At 38.4% G+C, this 25,855-nt stretch overlaps 1 protein-coding gene across 4 annotated transcripts in view; it reads left to right on the forward strand.

Annotated features, from left to right (window-relative positions):
- The window catches only part of Slc39a8 (solute carrier family 39 member 8), a 53,498-nt gene that overhangs the window by 22,053 nt on the left and 5,590 nt on the right, over nt 1-25,855 (forward strand). For all 4 annotated transcript variants that reach the window (XR_007208969.1, XM_048333436.1, XM_048333437.1 and 1 more), the window contains exons 4-6: nt 3,595-3,764; nt 6,785-6,907; nt 7,650-7,814. Coding sequence is in view for 3 of the 4 variants with exons in the window: in XM_048333436.1 (XP_048189393.1) it covers nt 3,595-3,764; nt 6,785-6,907; nt 7,650-7,814 (458 nt within the window). In the remaining variant the exon portion in view is untranslated. The remainder of the gene's footprint in view (nt 1-3,594; nt 3,765-6,784; nt 6,908-7,649; nt 7,815-25,855) is intronic.

A 25,855-nucleotide genomic window follows, 5' to 3' on the forward strand; every position in this document is an offset into this window, starting at 1 on the left:
GCACCAAATCCTAAGCCTCTCAGGAGGATGAGATCTGACCATCATGGCTCAAAACCAGCCTGAGCAGAAAAGTCTGTGAGATTTCCAGTGAACTAATTAACATCATCCAAGTGATAGGGTATCATCCATGAGGGGAAAAAGCCTAGTAAAAACTCCAAGCTCTGAGTTCAAGCACTGGTTTTGGTCCCCAAAACAGAATAAAAAACCCTAATCCCCTCAATGTTGTACAATTTAAGAAATCCATACTCCTTGACCTTATGTGCTTTCACACATAAAGAATGTAAGTCATCCAGCACAACCCATCAATTTTATAACTAAGAATTTCAATTTTGAAGTAATAGCAGTTTTGATGAACTACTGATTGTTCAAATATTTTTGAGTGTGTTTCTCTCTTACAAGTCTGTTTAATTCAGTTAGTACCTTCCATGTGAAAGGAACTTTGGAAAATGCTTTAATATACTAGCATCTACTAGTCATACAGAAACATAGAAGCACAAAACCTCAAAGTTCCACCGCCTAGGCCCAACCTCAGCTCTGAAATTTTCCAGTTATAGCAGGCAGGCACATGGCTTAACCTCTTCCTGCCTCAGTTTCCTAATTTAAAATAGTTCCCTTCTCATAGAGATGCTATAATGATTGAATAACTTAATATTTGTAAAATACATCCACTATTATCCTGCATACAAGTTATGCTACATTCAGTCTGTTAGGCCTTCTGAATAAATAATGTCTAACATATACTCATTCCCAGAAAACTGGGATTCAAACACAAAAACTCTCTACTTCATACACAGAGTAGAGCTAATTACTGATAGTGTAACACTTTTTTTTTTTTTAATCCCAACTGCTCAGGTTACTGTATTTCAGGAACCAGGAGGCAAGGACAGCAAAGAAGGAAGCAGGAAGCTACAGAGAATTCTGGGTTGAACACTACAAAGTCATAAAGTAGAAAAGTCAACAATTCTGAGTTACAAGATCAGAAAGGCATCACATATTTGGAGAGAGGACATAATAGAACAGAGTGTTTACTATTCATATTTTAATTTGGCAGAGTTCTTTGGGAGTACATTGAAAATTCATAGAGCAAAGATTTATTATCCATTACTCTAGTCACTGAGGAATTAAATTTAGCTCCTTTCTTGAGAATCTCTGTGTGTATGACATACATAAGTGATAAAGGACATAAGTGATAAAATTTTGACAGCACATAAGATATAGGAATTGGGACTCATTTGCTTCAAACAAAGAACTACAGGGCTTTTGCTGTGCAAAGGGCAGATTGGAGATGTTTGGGCTAATTTGGAGAGCGAGTAAGAGATTCTAAGGCAAAGAAGACAGAAAGGTTTCCAAAAGGAGAACCCACAGAGTGATGCTGAGATTGGATTTCACAACTTGGCATGGGCTAGCCTAAAACATGACATCCTCTTGCCTCTGCCTCCTAAGTAGCTGGGATTGCAGATGTGTGTCATTGTAGTATGTACAAGAGTATGTAGCTTTGTCTATACACAATACACAAAAATTTCCTCTGCCATTTTATTTTATTTTATACAGAGTATTTTTTTTTTGTTTGAAAGTGAAAAAGTAACAAGACTTTCCATCCGGAGAAGAGTCCAAATGATGTCACCCAGTGAGATTATGAGTATTTGTTGATTGAATGTAGTGGCATTGTAGTAATGGGATGGAGTGTTGTCTATGTTAAAGGAAAATGCATAAAACAATAGTGCACTAAAACAATACTGAGTAATCCTAATCTTGTGTTCATAAGATATAACTCAGGAGCAAATTTTGTAGATATAGTTTTGGGGCTTGGGTTTATTTATTTATTAGTGCTGGTACTGAAGCTTGAACTCTGAACCTCATCTCATGCTCTTGCTTAGCTTTTTTATTCAAGTCTGGTGCTTACCACTTCAGCCACAATCCCCACTTGAGGCTTTTTACTGGTTAATTGGAAATAAAAGGTTTGACTTTCCTGCCTGGGCTAGCTTTGAACCATGGTCCTGAGGTTTCATTTTCCTGTATAGCTAGGATGGCAGGCATGAGCTCCCAGCGCGACTGAAAACTGTAGTTTGGCCTAGTTTCTGAGGCCTTTTAAAAGTTAGGGTGCCTCATTAGGAGCCAGCCACGAGGCATTTTGCTCATGAAGGTGTGTGAAGGAGCCAGACAGTCTGGGTTTGAAATCTTGCTTTGAATCCGGAGGCGCAGGCTGTGTGAACACTGGGGCAATGGCGGTGCTCTCAGGGCTTGGGGCGGGAGCTGAGGGGAAGGCTCGTGCTGATTGCTTAGTGAGTGCCCAGCACACTGGAGTTAGTGTGGAGCTGTACACTGACGTGATGCGGCCCCTGAGAAATGTGGCCCAGCATTTAAAGGTGTTTCCCAGGTCTTTCAAAGAAGCTCAGCGCAGAGGCAGCTTTCTGGTAAGAACCTGTGCTCTGTGTGTGTTGTGTGGGCAAAGCCACAAGTCACACAGTTCCTGGGGCCATGTGGTGTCTCAGTCTACAGTGGCCTAGTGACTCTCCTGTTCATGTTCCATTCACATTCCCAGTATATCCTTAGTACCAAGAGGGAAATCAAAGCCCAAAGACAATGGGGCATACATGCCATTAGCTAATGAACTTGGGATAGCTTTTGTTCATTTCACTCTAAGAAATGTATCTATTGGGCATAAGGCCCTGGGAGGTGAGCTGCATCATTACCAAGATCTCTTCAAGGACATTTTGTCCTTGATCTGGCAAGACGAGTGGAGCAATGTGGCCATCCCTCTCTCCACACGTAGTCATTTCCTGTGTGCTCATGAACTGACTCCAGGTCCTGAGTGGCTCCAGCTGGGAGCCTTTGCTGTCTTTCGGAGAAGATGCTCTTAGAGAACTGCAAGAGAATGATTATGACAAACTCAGCGCCAACTTGAAGCCACGCCAAGTTGACCCATCTGCACTTCTGTCCTCTGAATCACCCTGTGTCTGTCTGCCTATAAGGACGAAGGCTTTTTGAACTAATTAATTACTTTTTTAAAAATTCTGCTGATCCTAGAATTTGAACACCGGGCTTGGGTGCTGTCCCTGAGCTTTTTTTTTGCCCAAGTCCAGAACTCTAGTGCTTTAGCTATAGCTCCATTTTTAGCTTTTTGCTGGTTAATTGGAGATAAGGGTCTAATGGATTTTACTGCCCAAGTTGGCTTTCAGTCGTGATCTTCAGATCTCACCCTCTTGAATAGCTAGGATTGTAGGTATGAACCCCTAGGTCCTGGCTTGAAGACTGAGTTTTAAATTATACTTTGAGTCCTAGATAAGGCTAGGTAGCTGATGGCCTCTCATCTCAGATTGCCCATCATTGGGTTTTCTCCAAATTCTCTGCAAGCTCTGAAACTCTTCGATCCCATGATGATTATTATTTGGGGAAGGTTTCTATAAATGTTCACTAGGCTGTGTTTGTGTTCTGAATTTCTGTATAATTTTCACTGATAACATTTTGTTTTGAAGAAGATATGGTTTCAAGCTTTTAAGAGAGAAATTTGCTTCAAGCTTAACATATGATGAGACCTCATTTGTCTCCTTGGATTTTTGTTAATTTTGATTTTCTTCTCTTTTGGACCCACAGTTTGGGGCTACGGCTTCCTGTCGGTGACAATAATTAACTTGGCATCTCTCCTTGGATTGGTTTTGACTCCGTTGATAAAGAAGTCATATTTCCCCAAAATTTTGACCTATTTTGTGGGACTGGCTATAGGGACTCTATTTTCTAATGCGATTTTCCAACTGATCCCAGAGGTAAGGAGATGGGCTGTTTGTTTTTGTGATGAATTATTTCTTTCAGACATTGGAGTGCTTGGCCCATTGTGCGAATGCATATTGTTGTCTTGTTTGTTGAGTTTGGAAGCCAAAACTAACCGAATCACAGCCACTGCAGATGCTTGTCTCAAGTTTGGTGGCTGCTGTTGTTAGATAACATTAACATTCTAACCATGAACGCATGTTCAGATAGCTCGGGACACCTCTGAGAGCCTTACAGCCTCATTCTGCCTTGCATTCAGCAAAATTAATTTTTCTTCACACTGATTCATTATTTTTTTCTAAAGAGTCTGCAGTGTCATATTTGTATACACACTACACGTTTCCCTCATGTATTCACTACAGCGCTAGAAGAATAGTGCGAGGGGTTGACCACCTGTTTCTTCTTTTCAACTGTGGAAAATAAGAATCAATGTAGTGCCAATAAAGAGTAACTTATTTTTTCCTCTGATAAAATGTGCTCTTGATTATAGTGCACAGGTCGTTTAGTCAACAAATTCTGAGAAGGTTTTATTTCAGATCTATATTGTGGGCACACTAGAAGAAAGAGAAATTAGAAGAAGGAAAGTAAGTGAGAAGAAAGAGATAGACTGTTGAAAAGAGAGAAGAGAAAAATACTTATAGGAGGGAACCACTGGAAAAATATTGGGATAACTGGAAAAATCTGTGTAAGCAGAGACAGTCTCCCAATACATACAGACTCATAAGCCACAGTGTGAGAATAGTATTTTAGGAGTGTGCCCCATATACATTTAGACAATAGGTAAAGTTTCCTTCAAGGTTCCAATCTCTGTATAAAAATAAGGGTATAAGGTGGGTGCTAGTGGCTCCCATCTGTAATCCTAACTACCCAGGACACACATCTGGAGGATCAGATTTAGAGGTTAGCCTTGGCAGAAAAGACTGTGAGACTCCTTCCCAAAAGAACTGAGCTGAAGCAAAAATCTAGGCTGGTGGCATGGCTCAAGTGGTAGAATGTCAGCCAAGTAAGTGATCAAGCTGATCAATGGCCAGGCCTTGAATTCAAAACTGGTGAAGAAAAGTAAAAAGAGGCACTAACCTATTTGTTTCTTTTTTGGTGGCATATGGTTTTGAACTTAGAGTGTTACGCTTGCTAGGCCTCCAGGCTTTTATTATTATTATTATTATTATTATTATTTTAAGAGATAGGATCCTGCTTCCTCTCTAGACAGGATCCTGGACTTCAAACCTCCTATTTTACACTCCCATACTGTGTGGACAGCCACACACCTGCACTTGCCTTGCCAGATCAAGGCCCAAATTTCCCTAACAGGAGAGATACTGGTAACATAGTTGGGGTATCAGGTAGGAACCAGTATGCCCAGTTTCTTTCACTGAAATGAAGTCTTACAGACTTTTCTTCCTGGGCTAGCTTGGAACCCTGATCCTGGCAATCTCAGCCTCTCAAGTAGTAAGGTTTACAACCACTGGTACTTGGCAGTGGTTGTAATTACGTCTTAAATGCAGAATTATTATTATTATTTGATCTAAAAAGAACCAAGAAAGAATGTTTACTTTAAATGCTCAATTATGGAGAATAAAAAATTAAAATTAAGTGACTTGAATTTAACCACGTAATTGGCTATAACATAGCTAGGGTGACAATATACATTTTCTCAGTTAAGAGTACATTGTGTATTATATTTAATATAAGCAAAATTCTATGAATGTATATGCTTGCATTGTGAGTCCAAGCAAGTTACACAAACTGGGATGGCTATGTACATCAGATATAGAATATACCTTAGCATGCACCAGGCCTTAAGTTCAAGTTTCAGCAACGAAAATAAACAAACATATATGAATATCACATGTAGACTCCAGATTCTCCATGTATGATTTAAGGTTTCCTATTTATTGAAAATGTAGCCATATCTCAAATTTTCACAGTCACTTCTGTTTTTGCAACCCTTTTTGTCCATTCCATTCTATCTTTATAACCTCTGCATTAGGTATATGAACGAAGTATTGGCAGGCCATTTTTGCACAGCATAAGTCAAGCACAGTGACAACAGGGGATAAACCAAAGGGGAAAAAAAGAAAGAAAAATGGAATAACTTTGCATAATATATTAAAAACAACAACCATATCTTAAATCCTGTGTAGTTCTTGGTCTTAGCCCTTGATTTTTAGGGCTCTATAGAGAAAACATTCACTCTGATGCCTGCCTGTATTTTCTTTAAAACTTTTCTTCTGGATATGGCTGGCAAATATATTACTTTTGGAGATGATGGGTCATTAGCATGTCCTTCATCTTCACTACGTAGGCCTAATACAATCTCCTAAAGATGGGAATCTGCAGGTTCTGCAGTAGGTAGCACAGGAAGGACACTGTTAGATCCTCTGCTGGCTTTCTATTGCAAGCCTTCTGGTGACAAGACTTCTATGCACGTCCCATGTGTATCTGTAGCTTCTATTATTGATGATGTTCTTGTATCCCCTTCCTGTGGTTGTACCTACACTATCGCTGTAATCTTATCTGAGTATATTGGAAACCGTGTATACTGGTATTAGAACTAGGAAACTGAAAGGGAATACCAAAATTGAGAGACACAGGGTAAAAAAAGACAAACAACTACAAAAGCAATACTTGCAAAACTGTTTGGTGTAAGTGAACTGAACACCCAGGGGGGGAAAGGGAAAGGGGGAGGAGAGACGGGGGTATGGGGGACGAGGTAACAAACAGTACAAGAAATGTATCCAATGCCTAACGTATGAAACTGTAAACTTTCTGTACAACAGTTTGATAATAAAAATTTGAAAAAAAAAAGACATCTATGCTATCCCCACATTGTGGTGGCTTGTATTTTTTCAGTATTTGTGATTTGGAAGGTGAATGCTCAGTGTGACTGGAGGTGAGGCTGGACTTAACAACTGCAGTAAACATTGTATGCTGAGAAATTCTGGTATTAGTATTTTTCCAGAAATCAAGTTAAATTACTTGGTTTTACCCATGTTGCCTCTTTTCCTTTCCTTAGGCATTTGGATTTAATCCCAAAAGTGACAACTATGTTGAGAAGGCGGTTGCTGTCTTTGGTGGGTTTTACCTACTTTTCTTTTTTGAAAGAACACTCAAGATGTTACTGAAGACATACGGTCAGGTAAACAGACTCAACTACCTATATTTGATGGATTATACCTTTGGTACCTTCTGAATATAGACAGGAAGATTTACCCTTAGGATCAAACAGTGCAGTTATGAAATTAAAAAGTCAATATATTGGCAAGTATATAAAAACACTTAATTTATATCACAGAATCAAGGAATGTATACCAATAATTTCTTTTCTTTGTGCTAGTATTGGGACTTGAACACAGAGCCTTTCACTTTTCCTTAGCTTTTTTTGCTCAAGGTGGGTGCTCTAGTACTTGGACCACATCTCCATTCCTAGCTTTTTGGGTTTAATTGGCAATCATAGTCTTGTAGCTTTGTCTTTCTGGGTTAGCTTTGAACATTTATTTTCTGATCTCAACCTTCTGTGTAGCCAGAATTACAGGCATAAGCCACCAGATGCCTGGCTCAGTTACAAATAATTTAATGTCAAAGCAATGTGTGAGTTAGATTCCATTAATATTCATTCAAGAGGAAAGGACATGCACCAAAAAGAGAAGAATGGAATCTAATAGATGAGATTGCATTTGAGGAAGGAAAAACTTCATCATGATAAATCTATATTTATATCTAGGTGTATATACACATAGATGTATGTACATGCTATATCTATGCATGTAGAATTGATGTAAAATCATTTTTTATAAACCAAAAAGCAGCAGGTTATTACAAGCCATCAGATTTTCTTCTCATAATCTCTTTATCTTTTGTTGTTTTGATTTCCCACACAGAATGATCATACTCACTTTAGAAATGATGACTTTGGTCCTCAAGAAAAAACACATCAACCTAAAGCGCTGCCTGTAGTCAATGGTGTGACGTGCTATGCCAACCCCGCTGTCACAGAGCCTAATGGACACATCCATTTTGATAGTGTCAGTGTCGTGTCTCTCCAGGTATATCATATTGATTGTGTTTACTATACTACATGCTTTTCATTATATTTACAATACTGTGAATGCAGCCAGGTTGATATTTTATACCATTACTTGTGCCAGACTTAAGTTCTGTACATGTGGGTACGTACAATGTAAGTCTCCATTCTTCTTCCTCCCTTCTGCCTCTGTTGGTTTACTCTAAACAAGTGAGTTAATGATGAGATTGTGAATTACTGGCATCTAGTGTTACAGGGCTCCAAGATTACTAAACTATATGAGAGTCTGTCAAGTAGATTTATAGAATACATGCAGCAAACATCAGAATATTTCTGTTATTGTAATTCAGTATTCTAAAATTACAAGAAAGATGACAAAGCTATTAAGATTGTGTTCATTAACTTAAGAGTTTATATTTGCATCTTCTAACAATATTAATGGGAAGTATTTCTTGAGAAAGTATTGTATGCTAGGTAATATGCTAGGTAATTAATTAATCATTTACTTTTATTTATTTTTGCCAGTCCTGGGGCTTGGCATTCAGGGCCTGAGCACTGTCCTTGGCTTCTTTTTGCTCAAGGCTAGCACTCTACTTATTGAGCCACAGGTCACTTCTGGCTTTTTCTATATATGTGGTGCTGAGGAATTGAACCCAGGGCTTCATGTATGTGAGGCAAGCACTCTACCACTAGGCCATATCCCAGCCCCCACACAGTTTTCTTAATGAGTAAAAACCTAGGAACTATTAGAACCATCAGGATTCTTCCCCTTCTGAAACATATTAAATTCATTCTTTTCTTTCACTTGACCATCTTCTATTAAGTGGGATATGTCAGCACTGACAACTCCCAAGATTTATGTTTTATAATCCTAGTTATTAGAAGAAAACTGACTTTTCTCCACCCTATATTCAAAGTTCATTTAAGTATCTTTCTGATACACCTTTAAATTAGATGATTGCAACTAGGATAATCTAAGTATTTAGAGCAAGCTTCTTCTTCTTTTTTTTTTTTTTTGCCAGTCCTGGGCCTTGGACTCAGGGCCTGAGCACTGTCCCTGGCTTCTTTTTGCTCAAGGTAATCTAAGTATTTAGATGATTGGGCCTCTTGTCTGGCTCCATGAGTTTCAAGGAAGAGAAGTTATTAAAAAGGAGTGCTTGGATGATAGTGTCATCAGTGTGCAACATAATTCTCATTGGACAGGAAGAAAGTCAATCTTTAGATGTTAAATAACATCTCTGGTATTACTCAGCTAGTAGATGGCAGAGACACAAGAACAAAGTTAAATATACAAAAGCAAACATTTATAACAAATAAGAAAGCCAACTAAGGACACAAAGTAAACAAGAGCTTTCTGAAAGAGGTTATTATGACAAATGACCTGTGTTTCCTTCTGAAAGAAAATAAGATTGATCTCTCATACTTTCCCCCACCTGCTGGAGAAAAAGTCTCAAGTGTGTTTGAAGAAGAAATTGGTATTAGTATGAAGGTAGCAGGGAATTATTTTATGTAATGGAATGAATGATACTTTTGGCTCAGATTTTGTGCTTGGGAATGTTCAGTAGATAATTTTAGTAGTAGTTAGTTATAGTAACTACAATGACCATTTAATAAATGCTAACCGCTGTGTCTAGAACATAACCTACATTAAATTACATTTTATTACCCTCATAGCCTAGAGGACAAGTACTATTATAATTAGGAGACCATGGCTCAAAGAAGTGCAACAATCAACCCAAAGCACTCAACTTCTAAGTAGCACAGCTTGCGTGAATATGGAGGATGTGTGATACTAAAGCCTATTGTCGTACTTTGTTCACTTGACTTCATTGTGTTGCTTTACTACAAGACCACATTAACTCTTCACTTCATCAGTATTTATTTTTTCCAGGGGAGAGATATTTTGGCCCAGTCTTATTGTTTGTCTTTGTGGATAAAGTTCAGTGCAGGGAGAACCTAAAGAGTTACAGCCATATTCCTTGTTCTGTGGGTCTAAATTCTAGTTGCCTTAGGAAGGTTTTGGCCAAAACCTGGTTGTAGTGGGCACCATGTTAAATTCTGATGGTGAGTCAAGCAGTGCGGGTCAGTTGTGTGGCCAATTTAAATGCTGATGAAGAATTCTCCATATGTCAAGTGGCAAACATAGTAAAAAATACTTGTCTAAATATCCATCTTCAACATCATACTTGACTCCAGCCTCCTTTGCTTTGTCCTTATATGACGGTCCTTGGTTGAACATTCCCAGAGGGTGTGTATTATTTCTGATGACTATCTTGTATCACTGACTTGGAAGGAAAATCCTTTGTGTCTAAGCATTTGAAACCAACCTGGGCAACAAAATATGACACTGTCTCAAAAATTTATTTATTATGAACCAATTATGTGACATGGTGTAGCACAATGAACACACCTGGCCTTTGTCCACTGACCAGTTTTCTTTGCTTGGTTTTTATTCTTAATTATAGTTATATAGTCAAGTCCTATCACTTTATCTTTCCACTTCTCAGGAAGCAAATTCAAACTTTATATGCTTAATTATGTACAGATTGCTATTTAAAAGAAAGCTTCAGCTGGGTGCTAGTGGCTCATACCTGTAATCCTAGCTACTCAGGAAGCTGAGATCTGAGGATTGCAGGTTGTAGCCAACCCAGGCAGGAAAGTCCTTGAGACTCTTAACTCCAATGAACTAGTCAGTAAAAGCTGAAAGTGGTAATATGGCTGAATGGGTTGCGCGCTATCCTTGAGCAAAAAGAAGCTTAAGGACAACACCCAGGACCAGAGTTCATGCTCCAGGATTGTCAACAACAGTAACAACAACAAAAACAAAGCTTCTTCTACTGAACTATATAGGTGCTAGAATCTCCTGGTGTATTTTCCCTCAAAGACCAAACCTACAATGAGAAGATAAAGAATTCCCTCCTTTCTCATCATCATTGTTTACTGTTTCATATAATTTTCCTAGAAAGTAAAGCTTGGGTTTAAAACTTGTAGTTTATTTAGCAATAGAGACATCCTTCTGAAGTAAATGCCCGCTGGCCTGCCATTGATCTGTCAGATAGATTAAGAGAATTTGGAACATTAGCTCTCACTTAATGGAACAGAATCTTCAAGTCTCATTTAATTTGCCACTTGAATGATGATAGTAGCAGGCGTTGCTTGAGAGTCTGATGGAGTTGTCCAGCTCTCACACAGTAAGTCCAGTTGTATCTGTCACAATCTGACACAATCAGTTTATTTGAGAGAACATGAATGTGCTTATGCCTTGATTATGTAGGAAGGGCATGCAGTTGTTTCATTATGAATGTTGGAGCCCATCAAATCTCTTTAAAAATCAAATTAGGGGTTACAGCTAGTGCTGCTAATTTTTCACTCTGGATATAGAAATGTTTTAACAGGCTAAGTGTTAAGATGAAAAATTTAGTGGTACAAAATGTAACAAGAGTCATTTAAAGATTAGGTAAAGCAGCAATGAGACATGTCGTATTAACTGAGCTCAAGTGAAGAACTACTTTTACTTTTTCAGACAAAACCAAATATTGGATATATAAATTTTGCAAAAACATTATATTGGATACCTAACATGAGGAGGAAATTGGGGCTATCTGCTGTGACTTCTTGCACTTCGCTGACTATTTGCTAGCTAGGAAATTGCAGTTTTTCTGAGACAGGAGAGCTGCTTAGTCACTACCTGAGAAGTTAACAGTGACTCTACCACTCTTAGACTGGCTAGGACAATTAAATAAGGTGATGTCTATGAAAGTATTTCCAATGATTTGAATGTTTCTACTATTTGGCCTGTGTGAAGGACTCCTATTTTTCTTGTCTCCTTATATTGACAAAGATTCAGAGGACGTTGTAGAGAATTAATGATAACTCATATTTTGTCTTGTTCCTGACTTTGTTTTAAGTCCAGCAGGGAGATTTCTTTAGTTTTCTCTTTTAGAAAAAAGCCTCAAATTAGGCTAAGGATGTTCCCTCTTATCAGGATTGGCTGAATGGTTTTTCTCAGTGTTGGATTTTTCTTGCAGGTTTTCTACACTGTAATTAAGAATGGCAGGCCTATACTTAATTATTTTTTCGACTTCCAGAATTAGCCTTAAAGCAGGATGAAAACTAAATGAAGAAATAAGTATATTTTTCTTATGTTGTTTCTGAATTATAATACCTTTTGACCCACATCTCCTAGCCGCTGGTTATCACCATTCTGTTCTCTGTTTCTATAAGACTGACTTTTTGGTTCTGTATGTGAGATCATGCAGTATTTGTATTTCTGAGCCCCTACAACAGCTCCACCAATTGGAGACCAAACATTCAAACCATGAGCCAGTGTGGGGTACATTTCATGGTCACACCATAGCAGGTGGTGTGAGGTAGTGTTGTGTTTCTAGTTGTGAGTAGAAGAGATCTTATGGGTTCACAGTGTACAACTTCCAAAATAATGAAAAGAGCAAAGTGGGTTGGAGTGAAGAAGAAACATTTTGGAAGAACTTTCAAGAAATTGGAGATTGAGTCTACTATGAAAATTTTAAACTGTGGGCTAGTGAGAACTTGGAAGGGTATTTAGGCAGTGTTCTCCTGTGCATATGTGTGTGTGTGTGTGTGTGTGTGTGTTTGTGTGTGCACAGGTATATGAAGAATAACTTTCTCTCTGATACTTGAAAGAAAAAGTTTTTGGTAAAGAATGTATAAATCACAGGTGCAGGCCACTGGTACTTATTTAAAAAATTACTTTTGAAAAAAATTTCAGCACGATTATTCCTAAAGTTTTAAAATGGGGTAAAGAAATGCCAAGTCATAGGTATCAAGTTTGATAAGAAATGTACTCACTTCCTTACATATGAAACTGTAACCCCTCTGTACATCACTTGAACAATAAATAAATAAATTAATAATAAAAAATACCAAGTTATGAAACCTCAAGAGGCTCCAGCCATGAGACGGAGACTAAGTTCCAGTTTAACCTTAACTCACAAGGTAAAGATTCCACAAACTGAATGTCCTGACCCCTCCCCACAGTTTTATCTCCCTCTGAGTACACACCCAGAGTTACCTTCTCTTTATTTAGGTAGGCAAGGGGGTAGGGGAACAGGACAAAGCTTGTTAGCCTCCATCCTATTTGGGAGAAAGACTTCAGTTACCAGGACTGAAAAGAGAGCTTTCCTGCTCCGGACTTATTTTCCTATTCCAAAAAGGATATGACAAGTCCTCTTAAACTTCTAAAGAACAAACTACTGAATAATCTATATTTAAAAAATACTAGCTAGGAGAAAGAAAGTGTAGGCAAATAGTCATGATTTTCAATGTACAGATGTGAAAATGGAACTAGGAAACTTGAGGGGAGGGGTGAGGTTGGAAAAGAATGATGAAAGGGGTGACAGTGATCGAGATACATTGTACTCACAAACTGATATGTTGAAATGAAATTTTTTGTACAATTACTTAGGAATAATTTGTTTTTTTAATAAAAATACTAGCTTGAGCAAACGAAAAAAAATACCAAGTTATGATTGGGTAATTGATATTTTGCATTAATCTTATCCATAGACCTTTGCAGATTTTCTTTTTTTTTTTTTGTGAAATGCAGTTTTTATTGTGCTTCCTTTTTTAAAAAACGAATCTTAACTTCTTGAAATCTCTCCTTTTACGGATGGTACAAATTGTACAATTGCACTGATTGGGCTTCAGGGTCATTGCTGTATTGTACGTATAAGGGTTTCCCTCAGTTTACCCTCATCTCCCCTCCCTTGGGCCCTCTCCTCCTCCAGAGCTCTCTTCTTCCATGCCTTTCTCCCCTTGACTCCATGATGAGGGAAGTCAAGTGGGCTCTTTGCAGATTTTCTTAAGGACACCTGTACTTCCTGCCAGAGCCCAAGCTGCTTGTGTAAATTCTAAAAAGCAATGGAAGTGCATTTATCTAAACATGTTCCATACTAAATTACTTTCGTCAATCAAGCAGGACTTATCCCTATTTAGAAGAATTAGTGAGGTTTTACTCAATTAGGTTTGATGTTGAATTAATTTTCCTCCCATTAGTATAATGAAAAATGGTGTGTTACTCTATCATGCGTTCAGAGTAATAAAAAATAGAGAATAAATGCCAACACACTCTGAAAAACAAGGCAAAAAATAAGAGGTTTAGCTAAGTTATCCTGGACATCTGAGTTATTTAATTCTGCTGTGCAAACTATCATAAACAACACAGTATTAGATACACTTTCTTTTAATGAGGGGTTTATAACATTGGTGTTAGCAAGAATTCTTTTTCAAAAATTGAATTTTAAAGGATTTCTACTTCCTAATTTTTGGGCTTGCTGAAGTAGGCCCTTTCTTTTCCCAGGCTTCTGTAATTTGTGCTTTTAATATACATGTATACTGTGTTCTATTCTTTACATGCTACCTTTTGCAGCTTGGGAATGCTGAAGCCAAATCTGGTAAGTTTTCCTCAATGGGTTGCATGCTGGATGTTTGCTAAAGACCTTGTAATGAATGAAATTTATGTCTGTTCTAAAAGAGGCAAATTTGGTGTCCATTCTATCATTCTATGTTACATTCACTCCCATATATTAAAAATAAAATCCCCCAAACTAAAAAGTATTACAAAGCTAAAGCATCCTACAGACAAAGGGTAGTCTTGCTAAAATGCTTTATGGTCTAATGTTGCTATGCTATAGAGTCTTAGCAGAGAGGTACACCCTTCCTCCTCAAACCCATATACACCCACTCATCAATCTGTCTTTATAATCACATCTATTCATTTATAAAACTGAGGGCTGGGGATATGGCCTAGTGGCAAGAGTGCTTGACTCGTATACATGAAGCCCTGGGTTCAATTCCCCAGCACCACATATACAGAAAACAGCCAGAAGTGGCACCGTTGCTCAAGTGGCAGAGTGCTAGCCTTGAGCAAAAAAAGAAGCCAGGGATAGTGCTTAAGCCCTGAGTCCAAGCCCCAGCACTGGCAAAAAAAAAAAAAAGTTTCATTTATAAAACTGAGACTATTCTCCAACGTACAAATCTTACTTTTGTGTAATAATTAATATTTCATTAATATTTTAGTGAATGAAAACAAATAATTGGTGTTTGAAGACCAATTTAAATGCACTCTCTTAATACATGTACCTTCAGGTTAGTGTCAGATTATTGTGGGTGGTAAAATTTGATTTTATTCTGTCTGCATTTTTTAGATAAGGAATTTATGTCCTTTCGGAATCTCTCAATCCAATTAAGGAAATGGCTCCTCATTTATTTCAACTAAGTGGCGATTTTCTCTGGCATTTAACTTTGCTCAATTTACTTGTGGGTAGCCCAATTTATTCAGAAGTATTCTGTTTTGAATACTAATCAGGTGAAAGGAGAGAACAATGTGTTAGCCCAATTCTCTTTGGAGTGGTTGGTATATTATTGCTTTGTATTTTTGTTAGCAGGTATCCAAAGATTAAAAGTAAAACTCCCTACAATTTATTAGATTGAATCTCCCACTACATAAGAATATCAAAGAGTTTAAAGAACACGATTTTATTAAACCTTTACAGCAAATTAGTGAAGGTGGATAGGAAACATTTAATATTGGGGAAAGCACCAATAAGATTATCTTTGAAGGTTTAGAAAACCACTCAGGTTTCTGGCTTGATATTTTCTGGCTTATCCTACTAAAGTTTATAAAATGCATTTTGGAAAAATCTCCTTTGAAAAATAATCATTAACAAAGGCCTGAATATAGAGTTTGTGCTGCAGTTTGAAAGTAAAATCACAATGAGTCTTTTAGTTATTTATTTTTGGGTAGATACCTTTATTGCAGGAATGGCTCACACTTTCTGCATGGTTGTTTTTTTTTTTTTTTTTTTTTCTCAAATTTTTATTATCAAACTGACGTACAGAGAAGTTACAGTGTCATACGTTGGGCATTGGATACTGCATGGTTTTTATAGTAGTCTTGATCTTGACCAAAGTTCCATGGGCAAGCAACTCGTAGTAAACAACAACAATCTGAAGCTCAGCTTCAAAGCTGTTTCTGGCTACACTTATTTTATTTTTCTTTTGGGTCCTGGGTTTTGAAATAAGGGCCTAGGCACTGTCCCTGAGCTTCTTTTGCTCAAGGCTAGAGAGCTTTACCACTGGAGCCAGAGTGCCACTTCTGGCCTTTTCTGACTAGTTTATTGGAGATAAGAGTTTCATGAACTTTCTTGCCTGGGCTGGTTTTGAACCGTGGTCCCCAGATCTCAACCTCTTGAGTAGCTAGGATTATAAGCATGAGCCATTGGTGCTTGGTACATCAGACACTTTTGTGGTAACATTTTATATTCTGAATGTCATCCTCATTCGTGCATTAAAACAATAAAGCTGTTTGAAAGGGCAGAAAAATGTCATTCATTCTCTCAATCATCGTCCATTCACTTATCAAGTGATCTCCTGTCAAGTGCCAAGTTGTCTTCTACACAGAGTTATAGTGGCAAAGAGATACTAGAAGAACTGTTCTAAACTCTAGAGACAGTAGACAAAGAACATATTCCTGCTTCCTAGTTCTCTGGTTCTAATAGGAAACAGAGCCCACCATCACAGGATCACAATTCTGTGCAGGGAATTAAAATGTGGTCATGTGACAATGTCTGAGTCACCACATGGGATGGTGATAGAGACCTCTTTTAAGGAAAACACCACGTTTAAGCTTTTACCAATTAGTTGTTGTGGTCACTACTACTCTTGTTTTTTTTTTTTTTTGGCCAGTCCTGGGCCTTGGACTCAGGGCCTGAGCACTGTCCCTGGCTTCTTCCCGCTCAAGGCTAGCACTCTGCCACTTGAGCCACAGCGCCGCTTCTGGCCGTTTTCTGTATATGTGGTGCTGGGGAATCGAACCTAGGGCCTCATGTATCCGAGGCAGGCACTCTTGCCACTAGGCTATATCCCCAGCCCTACTACTCTTGTTTTAATGTGTCCCCTGTCTTAGTAATCTGAAAACATGTGTCTTACCTAATTAGATGTAGGATGGCCCCCAATCAAAAGCCCTCTGGAGGAGGGTGGGGGGGTGGGGGGGGGTCGGAAGAGTGAACCTCTGAGGTCTGTTGGCTGGAATGTATTATGGTATTCCATTTATCCATTGATTTCAGCAAAACAATGCTTATCTTCTTTATTCAGAATAAGTAATTATTGAAATGCTAAACTCTTGAAATGAAATCAAAAATAAAAACAAAACCCTTGTCCCCCATGAGCTCTTAACATGGGTTTTCAACTTGAAGGGATAAAGAATTAGCACACAACAAACACACCTCTGCACTTCTGAGTCTTTTAGTATATTGATGAATTAAAACAGAAGTGAGCAGTGCATGTGTTAATGAACATTCTTTAAATATTGTGGGCAAGTTTCCATATTGTGGGTGTTTGCTCTTTGGAAGGATACAAATAGATGTTTCACAGGACAATGATTTGTGAACTTGTCATGAGAGAAAATGTACCTTTATTATGATCACATCTTTATTCATTTCAACAAAGTGAGCGCCCTACATTGCTAGTTAGTTAATGAACAGGAGTGAGCAGCACAGAAAATAAAACCTCACAATTCCTAAAGGTGTTGCAGGTTTAGCTTGTTTGGGATAGGGGTGCAGATCCTGTTTCAGGTTCTTAACCTCCCTATGGTTTACTTACCTCATCTGTGAAGTGGGGAGAATAACAGAAGATACATGCACAATGTAAAGGACAATTCCAGGACATATTGTGTGAAAATGCTGGGCAGGGCCATGTTGTTGCTAAGGTTGAATCCAGGTTTTAGACTCCCAGGCCTAAAGTCCAGGAGGCCAATGTCTATTTCCCCTCTGTCTATTTCCCCCCATATGGCAAGCAAAGAGACTTGGTGAAGGGTAGAGGAAGCAGATGTATGGCATCGCAGTTATGGGAGGACAGGACATTGTTAATCCTCTTGGGGGTACAAACACTGGACACAGATTGAAGAGGGAGAATTCAGAGCAGAGGATTAAAAACGAATGCATAGGTAGGACCGCCGTAAGTTCCAGGTATGGCTTGATTGATCATTAGCTCCATCTTTGATCTTGCAAGTAACAGGTATAAGTTCTTGTGTTGGCTAGTTATCTCCTGAGCTTTGGGTTGTTTTCTTAAGATCATCAAAAGATGGCACTGCTTTGCTCTTGGGGCAGTTTACTTTCCATCACAAGATGCTTTATCAGTAAACTTCCTTCTTCCTGGAGCCCAAGGTGATTGTAAAGTGACTCGGCAGGGAGCAGCTCAGATCAAAGAGCGAAGATGCAAAGTTACACATGGGAGGCCTGAGCATCCAGCCTCGAAGTTTCCTCATACAATGATGTCATCTTGATCTAGTCCTCTATCTTTAATGTGTAATTCTTCATCACCAGACACCTTTTCTTCAACTAGTCAGCAGGTCTTTAGGGTGGCCTTCGGGATATCTTTAGGAAGGAGTGAGGTGCTGGTACCCTGTGTGAATCCTGAAATAGAAGGCAGGCCTTGATGACCCCTCACAGAGATCCGTTCTTGATTTCTTTGTGGCTTACTTCTCTGCTGGCAGCTTGCCTGCTTCCTGACACCCCACGTGGTCTAATTGCTTGTCCTGTCACAGTGGCTGTGGTTACCAGGTTACCATGGGCTCTCATCCTTCTCCTCATCTATCATTTTCTGCCTCTTAGCACCTTCTCCAAGCTTCTTGCCCTAAGTGACTCGTGTTCTTGTGTTTCTAATCTCCTCTGCATCCCTCTCACTTTGTGTGTGTGTGTGTGTGTGTGTGTGTGTGTGTGTGTGTGTGTGTGTGTTTGGTAAGGCCAGATAATCAATCTTATATTGCAGTTCCTGGCATAATTCACATAAAATATTAAGTGTACAAATGTACAAGAGACCAATGGGACACAGGGTGGGTTCCACTATAACTTTTCCTGCTCCTGAATTTTTCTAGAAGCTGTGATAACCAGCAATGGAAATGTTTCTGCATTGTGGGAATACTACTTTTCAGGATCTTAACAACTGATTTCTCCAGCTTACATGCAAACATAATCAGTTCCCTATGTTCTGAAAGTCTCTTTAAGACTTCTTAGTGACAATGAGAATTGGGCTGGGGAGTATATTACCTAGGCCTTTAAAAAAAAAAAAAGAAATGACAATCATTTCCAGAATTTACCAGAACATTGATGCCATTAGGGAGCCAACACCATTCTTATCTGTAATAATTGTAGGCAGGAAGCCTTGTAGAGTGGCGTAAGTAGTCCACTAGGGCTACTTATTTAATTAGTATGTTCTTTCAGTTCCATTGGCAAAATAGTAGCAGATTTCTTGAAGATCTCCCAAAGTTCTCCTAAATTATTATTATTTTTTCAAGTCAGTAAAATGCTATAGTCTTCAATTGAAAATGAAAGACAATTATTTCAACTCCTAAATACCAAAGCAATTTTATTCACATTTCACAGAAGGCTGAGAGAGAGGAAATAACTTCAAAGATTTCTGGAAATTGTTATTTTCTTCTTAATAGTTATTTTCATTAGCAGAAGAGACTTTTGGAAATAGGAAATGTTTCCTGAAACTAAATGACTAGAGATTTAATGTGTTTCAATTATATTTGGTCATATGCATTAAATATAAAGTTAATTTCTCCTTCATGTGAAGTTTCATTTTGGTTCTAGTGAGCTGCGATTAACTTCAAAGCTAAAAGAAAGGCCAAGGAGCCCCCAACTCTCTAAAAATACAAACATTGAAATTATTGGCAAATCCAGTCATAAAAACAAAATTCATCAGAATTTTATACTTTTTATTTTTCTTAATCTTCTTTATTTTTTGTGGGGGGGTTGGTTGTGGGGCTTGAACTCAGGGTCTAGGTGCTGTCCCTGAGCCTCTTTGTGCTCAAGACTAGTGCTCTACCACTTGAGCCATAGCACCACTTCTATTTTTTGAGTGATTAAGTCAAGATCAGAGTCTCACAGGGACTTTTCTGCCCTGGCTGGCTTGGAACTGCAATACTCAGATCTCAGCCTCTGGAGTAGCTAGGGTTACTGGCATGAGCCATCAGAGCCTGGCTCTTTATTATGTTTAAGTCATTGCATAAAGAGATTTCAGTTCAACATGTCAGTTTATGAGTCCAAGGCACCTTGATGAATGCTTCCCTTTTCGTCTTTCTCCCTCATCTCTTCTAACCCCACCCAGCTTCTCAATTTTCTAGTTCCATTTTCACTCACGAACATTGGATATCATGGCTGCATTCTCTCACTCTTCCACTTTTCATTCACCTGATGGCTTATTATAATCTCACAAGAAGATGCATAATGCCCAACACAGGAGAATGGAACATTCCAAATGTCAGTTTTGTACTATACAGAAAATATTTGCCAAAGGCCCAAAAAGTTTGAAGTCAATGTATGATCAGCATATTGTCTCTCAACTACAGACTTTAATGATAGAATTTTTTGTTTGACCTTCATTTTGAGATTTAATAAATATTTTTTTTGTATTGCCACTTAAAGCAGTTCGTGAATACAATATACCTTGGTCAATGTTATCCCATTGAGCATTCCAGGTTGAGATTTAAAGTTGTGTAAATACTAATGATATTCCATAACATTAGTGCCTCTTAGTTTTAATTACAGTATCTAGAATGCCACTTGGGTCTTTGACCTCTAGAATCAGAGAAATAAAGTGTTTTTTTTTCAGATCTTTCATTTCCTTGGGGATCTCTCTTTGTAAGATAATAGGAATAAAAATAAGCGAAACATAATTTTAATATTCAGAGATGCTAATGTTATTATTTTCTAATAAAGTACTATTTTGAAATAATCATACAAAAATGCAGCCTGCTTTGTGCATATCTCATGTTTCATTTCCTCTATACTTCGAGTTGATGAGACCCATTGGACAAATCCCATCTTGAGGCTCTGTTTCCTATGGCCATTTGTAGCATCCATGATCACTTCAGTTAGGCTGTCAAAAGGAAACAGAGGACACATTTAAATCAGCTTAATTTGTGTAAGGCTTACTAATAGGATGTGAACAGGATATAAGAGAGCCACAGGGTTAGCTGATGAATTGGAGAGCAGTAGTGACCAAGTTGTTAATACCCTCAAACACAAAGATGAAGAAGATGAAGGGGAGGAAGCAGTTACAAGAGGCTGGATAGAGTTTTCTTTTTTCTTTTCTTTCTTTTTTTTTTTTTCCTTGCCAGTCCTGGGCCTTGAACTCAGGGCCTGAGTACAGTCCCTTGCTTCTTTTTGTTCAAGGCTAGCACTCTGCCACTTGAGCCACAGTGCCACTTCTGGCTGTTTTCTATATACGTGGTGCTGGAGAATCGAACCCAGGGCTTCATGTATAGGACGCAAGTACTCTTGCTACTAGGCCATATTCCCAGCCCATGAATAGAATTTTCTTGAGAGGAGCTGTGGTCTTCACTTGAGGCTAAGGTGAGCCCACAAAAAGGCACTGAGGAAAAAAATCCCCTGAGCTCTCAAATGGCCAATCTCCAATGGAGGCCAGAAAGCTAGGAGAGCCATGGGACAGAGAACAGAGAGAAACTAAGAGTGGAGAGAGAAAGTAGGAACTATTTATCACAGGCCTGAAGTAAGAAGGAGATTCTTTCCTTCCTTCCTTCCTTCTTTCCTTCCTTCTTTCCTTCCTTCCTTCCTTCCTTCCTTCCTTCCTTCCTTCCTTCCTTCCTTCCTTCCTTCCTTCCTTCCTTCCTTCCTTTCCTCCCTCCCTCCCTTCCTTCCTTCCTTTCTTTCCTTTATTGTTATGGTAAAGGTCATGTACAGAGGGGTTATAGTTACATAAGTTAGGTAGAAAGTACATTTCTTTTTTTTTTTTTTTTTTTTGGCCAGTCCTGGGCCTTGGACTCAGGGCCTGAGCACTGTCCCTGGCTTCTTCCCGCTCAAGGCTAGCACTCTGCCACTTGAGCCACAGCGCCGCTTCTGGCCGTTTTCTGTATATGTGGTGCTGGGGAATCGAACCTAGGGCCTCGTGTATCCAAGGCAGGCACTCTTGCCACTAGGCTATATCCCCAGCCCTACATTTCTTTTTGGACAATGTCACTCTTCCTTCACTATCTCCCAGTTTTCCCCTCCCATCCCTACCCAAAAGTTGTACAATTCATTTTCCACGCAGTGTTCAGCAAGTATCACTGGGATTCTTTTATTTCTTTCTCTGTCCTCACTTAGCACTCTTTCTCCCTGCTGTAAAAAATAAGTGCTATGAAATACGGGCTCAGTGAATAATGGATTAATCTAACCCCAAGAACTTCCATATGGCTTTAATGTTGTTTATATTCTTAGAGTGCTTAAAAAATTTTATTTTTAAAATGCTGTATTTTTAAAATTAAGATACTGGTATATGTCATTTACTCCTGGGAATGTTGGGAGGATGAAGGAAAGATGGGGAAACTAGTCGGAAGTGCTTTGACAACTGGGAAGAGCCGTGAGTGTGAACCACAGGATTCCTTCCCACCACTCAGACTCCTTTCCTTACACCAGCAAATCTCTGACTTGTGTGAACTTATTAATGCAGATTTTATGCTTTGCACAGTGAGTTTTGCTTTCTGGCTAATTAATCTCCTGATACCTTCATACATTCAGAGCTTGAGCCTATTTGTGTCCAAGTTCATGGACACTTCTTACAACTCCCCTCTTTTCTTTATTAACAACTCTCTGTACTCCTATGCATTTCAGAAGTTCTCCCTTATAGATCTAATTTTTCTTCCTTTTTAAATTTTTGACACGTTTGGTGCTAAATATATTCAAGGACCATACATAATAAAAATGCATCATTTGTCTTGCACATACATAGACAGTTTTCCTCTTAATTATAATAGTGCTGGGTTCACTTATGATTTTCTGCATTCTACAGGCAAGGAATCTGAAGGTAAGGGTTAAATGCACTTCCCTAAGAGCTGAACTCAGACTTGATATCAGGTCCACTGGAGTCACTTGCATGATGCTGCCACCTTTATGCCCTCTGAAATCTTTTTTTTTTTTTTTTTAATACCAGTACTGGGGGCTTAACCTCAGAACCTGGGTGCTGTCCCTCAAGACTCACATTCTCCCCCTTGAATCACAGCTCTGCTTTTGGTTCTTTAGAGGTTATTTTCAAACAAGAGTTTTGCAGACACTTCCCTGCCTCCAGGCTGGTTTTGAAGAGTGATTCTCAGATCTCAGCCTCTGGATGAGGGGTGATTGAGCCCATGATGCTTTCTGGAGCTGCTAACCAAGAAAGCTCATTCCAGTGGGACTTCCATGTGTACTACACAGGACTTGGCTCTTACCTCGTTCTCTTCCCTCAGGCCTCCTCTTCCTTTCCATCTTCTTGCTCAAGTTGTTCAATTGTGAGGCCACTTGCTGTCTCCACTTTTTAATTTCATAGGATATTTTTTTTCCATCCACTTGTAGGTCTTCGCATGTACTATTTTCCTCTCCCTCTGTTTTGACTACTCTATTCTTTGTTGTGACTTCCCTTCCCTTCATGACTAAAGTGATAAGTGTTAGGAGCTTTGTTGAAGGTTGAAAGAAAAAGTGACTTCTAGGATGGTTCTCTTTTCAGCCTCCATCTTTTCTCTGGATTGAGAAGCCTTAATGTGACTGAGCAAAGAAATAGTGTCACAGTAAAATCAAACAAGCGAGGAAGCACACAAATTACAACAGCAACAGCAGAAAATGAGGTGTGGGAAATTGATCAAAATGCCTTATATACACAAATGGCATATGAAGCAGACACCTCTTTGTACAATTACTTTAAGAATAATTAAAATATAAACATAAACATGGGAAGAAGTTGACTCATGGACTTAACTAGAGGAGGTTGGTGTTCTTTCTGCTCAGTGATTTAGTTTCATGTGAGTAATCCTGTAATCTAAGCTACTCAGGAGACTGAGTAGCTACAATGAGATCCTGTTAACCAACAAACATATACCCAATAAACCACCAAAAAGCTAGAAGTAGATCTGTTGTTTAAGTAGTAGATCACTTGAGCAAAACAGCCCAGGGACAGCACTCAGGCCCTGAGTTCAAGCCCTGGAACTAGCACCAAAAAAAGTGTAAGTTTTTCATCTTATCAACAGAGTTTGAGACCTAACCTCATAGAGCTAATAGGAAGCATAACAAATGAATGGAATGCAGTCTATTCTTAGAGGTAAAAGAACTATGTTTGACATGTTAATCAAATTTCTTTTTTTCAGAATTAATGGTTTTTATATGCAGATTCTGTGATATTGGGTAGTTAAGACTTAGTTATATGGACTATTGCCTACCATCACACGTAAATGAAGAGATTATATGTATGTGATTAGGTAAGCCAAGTGAGAAAATGAAAGTGATAGTTTTAGGTCAAAACACTCTTATTAACTGTATTTGGGCATTGAGCTTCTACACGGAATATTCTTTATGACTTTTCTCCTGGCCATTTTATTTTCTCTGCCAGCAGTAATTGCTGCCTGACCCAAGGCACTTTTTGCCCAAGCCTTTCTGTGGATATGTACTGGATGGTAATTGTTTACTATGTTGTGCATTCAAGATATAACTGTTAAATGAATGATGAGGTAGAATATTTTTTATGCAGATGAGATTTACTTTATGAAGTAAAGAGGATTAGAGACTTATTCCAACATTGCTTCTATTCCTGAAAAGATTCCGTTGAGGGGTCTGGGTGTTCTGTCTATGAATTGCTCTCACTTGTTTATTATACACATGAATCCTTCATCCCATTAATTTGTAGCCGCAGTACAAAAAAAAAAATTCCACCTTTTTCTTTGTGGCACTGGGTAAATTCAGTAACCTTTTTGTTTTAATTTCTTTGATTCTAAAACAACAATACCAGTGATAATACTAATGTATTGAATGGTGGGAATTGAAGAAAACATTGGAAGGGCTTAACATAGGAGTGCTAGCCTTGAGCAAAAAGAAGCCAGGGACAGTGCTCAGACCCTGAGTCCAAGCCGCAGGACTCCCCCCACCCCCCAAAAAACCCCACAAAACAAAACAAAATGCACCCACAAGCTTTGCTTTGTGTTTCTTCAATGGCGATATGTTCTTGAAGATAGAAGCTGCCTACACTTCAATGTCTGCCCCATATCAGCACAGTGGGTTTATTTTATTTCAGTTTTAAAATGATGGTAAAGGATGTAATTCTTTCTGATTTTAGTATTGACTAATAATATGAGAGGTTTCATTGCAATATCTCCATGCTTTGAGTACAGTGTATTGCGAAAAATTTTACCCCCTCATTCATAGTTCCATTCTGTCTCTTTGCCCTCACTCTTAAACCATGTCTGATGGACTTGATTGTGGTGATCTATATGTACACACACATATATAAGTATTATGTTTTGATTCTTTTCATGGCCTTGTATCCTTTTCTTTCTCTCTTGTCTTCCATTGATTTGTCCCTCAGAAAGCCCCTATTTAAAATCTATATCCTGTAATTATGATTATGATGATGGTCATGGAATGAGCAATAATGTGATATTTGGCTTATCTTTTGATATATGCATATATAATATTATTACTATTTTTTGTTTATGTGTTACTGAGAAAGCAAACCCAGGGCCTCATGTGTGCTAGGTAAGCATTCAACTGCTAAACCACATTCATTTCCCCCAAATGACATAATTTCATGTTCTTTATGGCTGAGTAATATTCTATGGTATATGTACACTATATTTCTTTATCCATTTGTTTTTGAGCATCTTGGCTGATTCCACAATTGGGTTATGGCACCACAAAATTCTACGAATTGCAGTTACTTAACCAATGTGTTGATTAGATGTTTAGATGGAGGTGAGGGATAAAAATTAGAAGTATAATGTCGTCTAGGTAATTGAACCTGCTGCTCTACTTTAAAAATGAATTTACATTGTATCTTTTTTGAAAAATGCTTTAGTTGGCACTTATCATTTGACTTTGTATAACTTGTCAATTTCATGGAACTTGAAATTCCTTGAACTGTCTGTCATAGGATTTTCTTTTTCTTATTGCTTCAGGATAAAAATAAGTGTTAGCATAAAGGCAAACCTTCTTCAATCAAGCTTGGTAAAATTTATCGCAAATAATTGAAATTTAGAGTAAATACAGACCACGTTGTTAAACG

Source organism: Perognathus longimembris, chromosome 24 (assembly GCF_023159225.1).
Source record: "Perognathus longimembris pacificus isolate PPM17 chromosome 24, ASM2315922v1, whole genome shotgun sequence".
In the NCBI taxonomy this organism is placed as follows: domain Eukaryota; kingdom Metazoa; phylum Chordata; class Mammalia; order Rodentia; family Heteromyidae; genus Perognathus; species Perognathus longimembris.